At 39.0% G+C, this 9,904-nt stretch overlaps 1 protein-coding gene across 1 annotated transcript; it reads right to left on the bottom strand.

The window, feature by feature from the left end:
• Positions 1-7,466, bottom strand: LOC145667560 (uncharacterized). Its single transcript, XM_081735032.1, has 3 exons — positions 4,379-7,466; positions 1,342-1,671; positions 1-260 (listed from the first exon to the last, which is right to left on the bottom strand). Exons 1-3 carry the CDS (start codon positions 7,464-7,466, stop codon positions 1-3), a joined length of 3,678 nt encoding a protein of 1,225 aa, XP_081591158.1.
• Between the last annotated feature and the right edge of the window lie 2,438 nt (positions 7,467-9,904).

Below are 9,904 nucleotides of genomic sequence, written 5' to 3'. Positions count from 1 at the left end.
TTAAATAACACCTAATTTCCATGACAATGGAGGAGTATTGTCTTCTTTGATTAGAACCACATCTCCTATAGAAATATTAGGTTGTTTAGTTGTCCATTTTCTTCTCTGCTGTAGTTCATGTAGATAATCCTGAGACCATCTTTTCCAGAAATGCTGCTTCATCTTCTGAAGATGATTCCATCTTGATAATCGGTTGGTCGGAATGTCCATTAGATCTGGTTCAGGAATGCTCATCAAAGGTTCACCAATAAGGAAATGTCCTGGCGACAAAAATGAAGGATCATTGGATAGAACGGTGATTGGTCTTGAATTCAAACAGGTCTTCAAATGTCAAAATCGTGCAACCTACTATTCTTCTTAAATGAAACTTAAATGACTTCACTGCACTTTCCCAAATGCCTCCAAAATGACTTGCTCTGGGTGGAATGAAATGCCATGTAAATCCTTCTTGCACTGCAACATCTTGAATTGAGTTTTGAAATTGTTGTGAACTGAGTAGTTGTTGAAGCTCCTTAAGTTCTCGCTGAGCTCCAATGAAATTGGTTCCGTTGACACTATAGATGTTCGAAAATTTGCCTCTTCTGGATACATATCTTCGAAGAGCTGCTAAAAATGCTTGGCTACTCAAATCACTCACTAACTACATACGAATCGCTTTGGTTGCTAAGCACACGAATATTGCAACATACGCCTTTGTCACTTTACGAGATCTAGCTCCTTGCTTAATCATTAGGGGACCGGTGAAATCCACCCCTACGTGAATAAAAGCTCGAGCTGGCTGTACTCGTGCTGATGGTAATTGACCCATGAGTTGTTCTGAAGCTGACGCTTTCAATTTAAAACAAACTAGACACTGATGAATGATAGATCGAACGACTTGTTTAGCTCGTGGGATCCAATATTTTTGCCTCAATGATTAAATCAATAACTGCGGTCCAGCATGTAACAATCTTCTATGTTCCGCTTCAATTATCAATTTGGTTAGATGCTCTTTAGGGGGTAAGATGATCTGATGTCGGCTATCATACGGTAAGTCGGCGTTTTTTAGCCGTCCTCCTACTCGTAGCAACTGTTCATTATCTATAAATGGATACAAAGATTTAAGTTCACTTTGGGATGAAACTTGGCCTGATGAAGCTAAGTCCTTGAATTCTTGCGAATAACTAACCTGTTGGATTAGCTTAATGCATTGTTGTAAAGTATCACTAATTTCAGTAGTGGAAATAGTTCCTACTTTCTTCTCGTTGTGATTTTTACAATTGTAAATAAAACGACGACACAAACAAATAACTCGCAATAGTTTCCACAATGATGAAAATTTCTCCAGACAGCTTATGTCACCTTCATAACTGGCTAAAGATATGCTCGTTACTTTCCTTTCTTCTGGAACATCTTCGTCTACCACTTCTGATTGTTCGGGCAATGCAGATGATTCAAGCCATGCGGGTCCATGCCACCAAATATCTGCTTCCTTCAACTGTTTCGGATCCATTCCCCATGTAATAATGTCGACTGGATTGTCCATTGACGACACATGATGCCACTGGTTGACTGATGTGATCTCCTGTATCTCTGCAACCCTGTTTGCCACGAACTCCTTCCATCTGGCAGCTGGAGATGATATCCATGCAAGCACTATTTTTGAATCGGTCCAGAAGTAAGTACTATCCACTGAAATGTTTAATATCGGAATTATTTTGTGATACAACCTGCTCAAAAGTACTGCCGCACAAAGTTCAAGTCTTGGTAAAGTTACCTTTTTAATAGGAGCTATTCTTGATTTAGAACCCAAAAGTTTAACAGTAGTTTTGCCTGAAATGTCCACAGTTTTAACATATATGCAACAGCCGTAAGCAAGTTGACTGCTGTCAGCAAACCCATGTATCTCGACATGAACATAATCCTTCAATACTACATATCTATCAATTTGTATTTCGTTAACACTTAGAAGATGATGTGTAGTGGGCCGCAAAATTCGCAAACTCTTTTTGCGAATAAATATTTTTTTTTTACATTTTTAAACCTGTAACAGAATTCGTATTTCATTTACTTCTTTTAAAATACAAATTCGTGTTGAGTGTTCTTTTTTTCTCTTAGTTAGAACGAAAGACTTCTTGTCTTCCCGTTCTCAGTAACCGAGTTCCTCCTTCTTGACCTCAGGGTCAACCGTCTGGTAGATAACGACATTCCCTCTGTAACAAGGAAATGTCTGGTTTTGTGTCTGATATATATATATTCTTATTATTAGTGGTAGAATACTGTTAAGAAAACCCATATAGTTTGTGTATCTTTTAAATGTCATTTTCTGCTTCTAAAAAGAAGATTCTTTTTCGTTCTTCGAAACATTAAATATATATGTATGTCTTTGGTTGAAAACAAGCGGATAAACTGTCGAAGGGTCTTGAGTTCATTATGTTTAAAACCTTTCAAGTTTATTACTTGAAATCTTTTATGTTTAGTATATGTTTATAGTTTAAGATACTATTTGTACAATTCTCTGTAATATTTCGATGTAATATCATTCTTCCAGAGAAAGGGGCTCACACACCTAAACTCAAGGACTACACATCACACGCACACGCATGCGCACACACAAAATCTTATCTTTTGCCTGGTTCCGCCCAAGGCACCTTGTTCTAGCCAATCTAGATGTTAATGGCATGGCTCGTTCCAATAGCTAGTATCTCCACCCCTCAGAGTGGAACCCTTCCGAGCACTTGTGCACCCGAAATCATGTGCAAAGCCAATAATCTTTCTTTTCAGGATACTGGTCCCCCTCGGGCTCCGCCCTAGGTACTTTTTAGGTCTCCACGCCTGCTCAACCTCTGACCTTACGGTCCTGGTGCAACGTTTGCTCACGTTACTATTTTGCACACAGACCGTAAATTGGTGCCGGTTGCACCCCCGACCGAGGCCCTTAAAAACGCATGTTTTGGGCTCTCTCGTCGGACAACGTCCCTCTCCTGAACCCCTCAGAGACGTGCAGACTACGAGGAGCACGCAATTCGTTACGTACGTCTCAGTTCAGGAACTTATCACGAAGAAGTCTCTAGTTGTCCATCCCTCTGCCTTCCAACCTCTCTGCCTCTACGGAGGCCTGCCTACTCAATCTCTTGGTTACCTACCTCAACCTCTTGGTTTACCCAGTACTTGGCAATCTGTTTCTGAAAGCTCGATGGCTCAGCCAGGGTTCTCCCATAATTGCTGTTCGGCTTAGGAAACTGACGGTCAAAGTACTACCCTACCTAATCCTCACGGTAACTTGGCAATCTGTTTCTGAAAGCAAGACGGTCCAGCCAGGGTTCTCCCATAATTGCTGGTCTCCTTAGGAAACTGACGGCTAAAGTTACCTCCTTCCGAACTTGGCAATCTACTTCCGCAAGTTTCGCTTCAGCCCGGACTCGCTCCAGAAACTGCTGGCAAGCTTAGGAAGTTGACGGCTAAAGTTCTGTCGCACCCCTATTTGATGTGTGTTTTGACAGACTCTAAGTTTATTGCTTTGGCCTAAACGCACGGGTAATCAAATAGTTACACCCTGTTTGATGTCTGTTCGCAGACCGGTAAATCAAACGGTAAACCCTTACACCTTTTTTGTTTGATGTCTGTTCGCAGACCGGTAGATCAAACGGTAACCTTAATTCCTTCTGGTAACCAACTTTGTTTGATGTCTGCTTAGCAGACCGGTAGATCAAACGGTAACCTTTACACCTACCCTGTTTGATGTCTGTTCGCAGACCGGTAGATCAAACGGTAACCTGTTCCTAACCTCTGGTAGCCTACCCTATTTGATGTCTCTTCGCAGACCGGTAGATCAAATAGTATACCTCTTACCTACCTACCCACTAGGACTGATTCGTGCCCTCCCAGTCTAGTGCAGTTTTGTTTTATTTGTGAACAGTGCTACAGTTAGTTTGTTTTTATCAGTGACTTTATTTAGTGAGTTATTTTTTTTTACTAATTATTGGAACACCGCCACGTAAGTTGAACTCTTTTATAAATATACAAAGTACTTACACTATCGCCCCGGCTCTGGTTCTTGTAATTTGCTTAGAGCCAATAAACTGCAGGCTTACTGCAAGGAACATATTTGTCGAGTTTTGTTTCAAGAGATATCCCAAAGGATTGTTTGGTTATCAAACCTTAATCAGGATAACGATTCCATTGTTTCCATTAGAAGATAAGTCTTGGCCCAGGCCAACGCTACCGTGTAATACTAAGATTCTTCAGACTGTTTTGTTAGCTGAGTTCCTGTTTCCAGTATAACTTTGCCGCTCGAGTTATAGTTGGTGTTTTGCAGAAACTTTGGTTGACTAATTAGAAGTATTTTGGTAAATTACAAAACTCTCTTGTGTGGGTGCCGGTCTAAGCAAACGCATACCGCCGGCCCGCCACAGATGACACAGGTCTAACCATTGCTGATAGCGCTCTGATGGTATTTGATCATCCCAATTGATCTTATGGATCCACATTTGTTGTAAGAAAATCTTGAACGGAGTAACTACAGGGCTTATAAGTCCTAAAGGATCAAATATTTTTGCTATGGTCGAAGCCACTTGACGTTTGGTTGGTGTGTTGATCGTGAGACAGTCTTTAACTGACTTGTTGGTGATGAAAAGTTTATCTGATGCAGGATTCCACGATAAACCCAATGTTGAAACACCTGACTCGGACTCAAATTCAAACGGTAAGTGTATTTCCCTATGTTCTTCTAGCACTGCTTCTAACAATGCTGGCTCGTTCGAACACCATTTTCTTAAAGTAAACCCACCGCTTTGCAATAATTGAATAAATTCTTTCTGAAGCTTTAACGCCTGTTCAACATTATGGCATCCTGAGCTTACATCATCCATATAAAAATCGCGTTCCAATACTGTCGCTGCTTGAGGATATTTACTTCTTTCTTCTTCCGCTAACCTTCGAAGACACGGCATCGCCGAATATGGTGATGATGCTTCACCATATGTGACCCGCTGCAACTCATAAATCTTGACTGGTTCCACTGATGAATATCTCCACATAATTCTTTGAAGTCCAATGTCATCTTCATGAACTTTAATCATTCGATACATTGACTGAATATCTGCCGTAAAAGCAATAGGAAAGGTTCGAAATCTCGTGACAATTGAGTGTAAATTTTGCTGGATTGTTGGTCCTGTCATAAGTATGTCGTTTAATGAAGTCTTTGCAGAAGCGTCGAAAACCACTCTTAGCTTTGTTGTGGTACTGGATGGTTTCAATACTGCGTGATGTGGCAGATAACATTTCATACCACTATCTTCATGTTCTTCTTTCACTGGTTTCATGTGATCTAATTCTTCATATTCCCTCATAAAGTTATAGTACTGCTCGTTAATTTCTGGACACTGCTGCAACCGTCTTTCTAGCTGGTAAAATCTACGAAGAGCTAAATTATATGATTCTCCTAATGGTTTATGGCTTGGCTTAATTGGCAGACGTACAACGAATCGACCACTGCTATCTCTGGTAGTGTTTTCCTCAAAGTGTCGTTCACATTGCCTTTCTTCTTGAGTCATGACTGTTGAATGTATAGTTTCGAGCTCCCAAAATGTCTGTAACTGTCTATCAAGGTTACTTTCTGGCACAAAAAATGACACTTGTGGTATACTAGAATCTCTTGTTGTAGGCACTTTACCTGCCAAAATGTACCCAAATTCAGTCTCTTGTACTACTGGATAATTCCCTGGTCTAGTCAGTTTATGTGATCGCAAAATGTCCAAAAACACTTCCGCGCCTAACAAAATGTCAATAGTATCTGGTTGGTGAACGTTAGGATCTGCATACACTATGTCTGTCGGCAAGTTCCAATCAGCATGATCTATTGGCCTACTTGGAATGTTATCTGTTATTTTGAGCAAAACTAAACAGTTTACATCAATTGCAAATTCACGAATTCTTGATTCTATATGTACATCTACACAATGCTTTGTTTCACTAATCACACTATTAATACCTTGAATAGGAACTCGGTGTTTATTTTTAGGTAGACGCAACCTTTGAACTAAATCTTCAGTTACAAAATTACTTTGACTGGCAGAATCTAATAATACTCTACATGGATGTAATTTACCATTCGCATCTCGTACATTTACTATAGAAGTAGATAACATAACAGTAACATTTGGTTTTCCCTTAAAAATGCAATAAGAACCTTGTGTCATATTTTCCCTATTCGTATTAGAATGACTCGAAAAATTTCTTGGTTGTGAATTAGCAACACTGGGTTTCTCATCTGCTTTTGACATTACATCATAATGCAGCAAGGTATTATGCCTTTTGGAACAGCGTTTACAGCCACCTGATCTGCACGTCTTTACTTTACATTCTTTTTTGAGACAGTTGAAACACAATAAATTATCTCGAACATACTCTTGTCTTTCTTTTGCTTCAGCGTTTAAAAATGCAGGACATTTAAACAAATGATGTATTAGGTTTTGTTTACAAAAGTTACAGAAAGACTGAGTTGTTGTCACGTATGATTTGGTTGTTTTTTCTTTTTGTTTTGGTTCAGCACTCTGTCTATTTTTATCGCCCCTTGACCTTGACACTACTTCCTGCGATGGTGTATTTTTTATAGTTTCAAATGCTTGACACCTACGTTCCAAGAAAGCAAACAACTCTGATAAGGGAGGGAAAGAATGATCTGTGATTTGTAACTCCCACGCACGCCTAGTGTTACTGTCTAATTGAGAAACGAAATGTTGAACTAACAAAACCTCTTCTAGTGGTGTCTGCAAATCTAAAGCTCGTAATGCATTCAAGTTACTAGTAGCTGTATTAATAAATTCTCTTAATTCTGATGTAGTTTCCTTTGTGATACATTTAATATGTAACAAATTACGGACATGAGTAGCTGTAATCAAACGCTTGTTTTCATACCTGTCTTTCAATAATTGCCATGCAATTTTATAATTAGCTTCTGTAACTTGCAGATTCGCTATTAAATCATACGCCTCCCCCCTCAATGCACTCCTTAGGTAATGGAACTTTTGCAACACTGACACGTTATCATTATTATGAATCATAACTTTAAAATTGTCTGAAAATGAAAGCCAATTTTCGTATCGTCCTTCAAATGATGGCAATTCAACACGAGGCAATTTTAATTGATCATTTGACACCTGATTCTCATTTCTCGAGGAATTGTTTGAATGAGATTCCTGGCTACGCTGAATAATAAAATCCTCTAGTTGCGCTAATACATCATAGTAACTGGTTTCAAACTCCTCCCTATATGCATCGTCCTCTACTTGTTCGTAATCTATTTCTAACTGTGATTGTACTTCATCGAACTTTTTATACACCTCAATCATTGCAGTCTTACGTACTTTCACCTGACTAATTGTAGTTGTTGAATTATTATTACTTACGTAGTTTTGAATTCTTGTCAGCTGACTTTTGCACACACCACGTTGTTTCACTAACTTGCTTCTGTCCGAGTCCTCCATCTTGAAAAATATTGTAAGTCCACACTAACTAATAAACACAAGTCCACACACAAGTCCACACTGATGAACGTGTTCTCACTTATGTCTATTCACATAGTTTCCAGAAGAATTAATAAATGTCACTGCACTCATGAACAGAACTAAACAAAGAGCAATGTAACAATTGTTCACATACACATTCACAGTTTGTATCAAACGCTAGTTCACTGTGATCCGGTCGGAGTTGACCAATAATCTGTCTTTTGATGAATAAATGTTCATAAAACAACTTAATTGTGATAAATGAATACATGTTTATTTGCACTAACTACACAACAACTGCTAACACTTACAACTTACTGTTATATTGTCTTTTTTGTACGAATTCCGGAGGACCGTCTTGTATGGATCTCTTGGTGCTCAACTTGCTGACACTCACACACACATACTGTTTTTAAAACAAAAGAAAAACGTTATGCAAATATAATGGCAATGATACAAACTCACTATAAAAGTCTCTACACCATCTCTCGGCCCACGATTGGATTCCAGGACGAAAGAAGTGTGGAGTCTGCGTTACCGGTTACTGAGATCTTATGTCCCACGAAGTGATCGAGATATTCAAAGAGAAAGATATAAAGAGAATGTCATCGGTAAGTGAGGGTATCATCGTGCAATACAACTCACGCAGAGTTTCCACGGTCTTTTGACCTGAATGTGGTTGTGACTTGTCATGCAACATGAAGATACCGTATCTCTTGACCATTATTGGATAATTATAGACAGATTTGCCGTTCATTTTATGGAGTTCAACAGTAATGATTTCGTCTCTATGAAGAAAGACTTCACGGATCACTGCAGTATTGACCGTTAAATCTGTAAGAAGACGTTCTGAAAGTGGTTGGTTAATTGATCTCGATTCAACAACTATCCTCACTTTGGGATATTCGAACAAGATCCATTTTTCATCAGAAGTGACAATCTGATACCTCATTATTCCGTACACTCATTCTTTTTAGACTCTGTACATTCAAGTAACACTCATGACTCCAACCTTTTAATCTTTTGCATGGCGCATAGTAGTAGAAAGACAGTGGTATGATGTATTTCTAGCTAGTCTCCAATCCACAACTACTTTTAGAAGAGTCGATTCCACGGTGTTTCTGACGAATTTATCAGAAAATATTGTTGATCGTCGGCAGCAGCGTTCTTTTATCACTGCTGATGTATTCCGCGGATAGATATGTATAAAATTCCAGTTTAAACACGTAAAGGAATATCACTTACAGTTGTGTGTTCGCCATGGTGCACTTTCACATTACCTCATTTCAAACAACAAACTGCCTTCTGGGCACCTAAGCCCATTTTCTGAACATGTAGGTAGTTCACGACGTTCTACTATTGACCTCAGGTTGTCCATTGGTTATAAAGGGTAAATTTCCGTTAAACAGAAACCGGGTATTTTAATCGCACCAAACCAACCTCAGTTTCTCCTTGATCACGTTATTTTTGGCAAAATTATGGAACTCAACAAATTGACATCGCTTATGGCGCTAACGGTTTTAAAGCAATAAGATTATTATCAACACAGCCTTTGACGAATAATGGCTGAAATCTTGTCTCATACAGTTGGTATTAAACTATTCCTTTCTAATGGAACTCGATAGAGATAGTTCAAGATACGTTGAGTAAACTTGCACTACAATAGCGATAAACAGTCTGCTTCCTCTTCTCAATTTTACGTTCCGAACGCAAATTCTCCCTTCGTTCAAGGTAAACACATTTGAACGAAGACCGTAACTAGAGGGATATACAAGATCAGGGCTATTTATTTGGTTGGTTGTATGAAAAGGTTTAGCATCAGAATTTTTAGCGTCCCGTTCAGCAGCGAGGCTATATGAGACGTGGAGTTACAGCTTGTGCAATCCGGACCACATAAGTTCTCTCCTGGTTTCGGATACAGGTCTCCCGCGCCGAAGACGCATACGTTAACTAAAGCCACAACGGACTCATCAGGACTATTGAGTAGGTTCCTGTGACAGTAGTATTACTTTCAGGAAAGGAAAATAAGTAAGGATTTACAATAAGACATATCAGGGATAATGAGTGGATGGAAAATCTTACTGTACGAGATTTGTGGACCTGTGAAATTTGAACACATCTTATCAGGGATCGAAATCGGTACGAAAGGCAAGAACTAGTCATTTTATGTATGCTGCTGCTACTCATTTTATGTATCAGTTTACGATGCTGCTTTACTTTCAATTGAAATTGGGCTTCCAAAGTTAACTTTAACGTAAGTTTTCTCCCACAAATCAGAGATAGGATGACGTTTAGCACATCTGCTATTTTGTTATTAATCAGCACTGATAATATTTTATGGCCGACTGACAAGTAATCTTAATGCTTCAAACAAATCTGGGAAGACGGATCAATACTTTTCTTCTCTGTCTTCGAAG

The sequence above is a fragment of the Thermobia domestica genome, chromosome 13 (genome assembly GCF_964235325.1).
Source record: "Thermobia domestica chromosome 13, izTheDome1.hap1.1, whole genome shotgun sequence".
NCBI classification, from domain to species: domain Eukaryota; kingdom Metazoa; phylum Arthropoda; class Insecta; order Zygentoma; family Lepismatidae; genus Thermobia; species Thermobia domestica.
The sequence above is the reverse complement of the archived record's forward strand: the minus strand, read 5'-3'. Positions and strand labels throughout refer to the sequence as shown.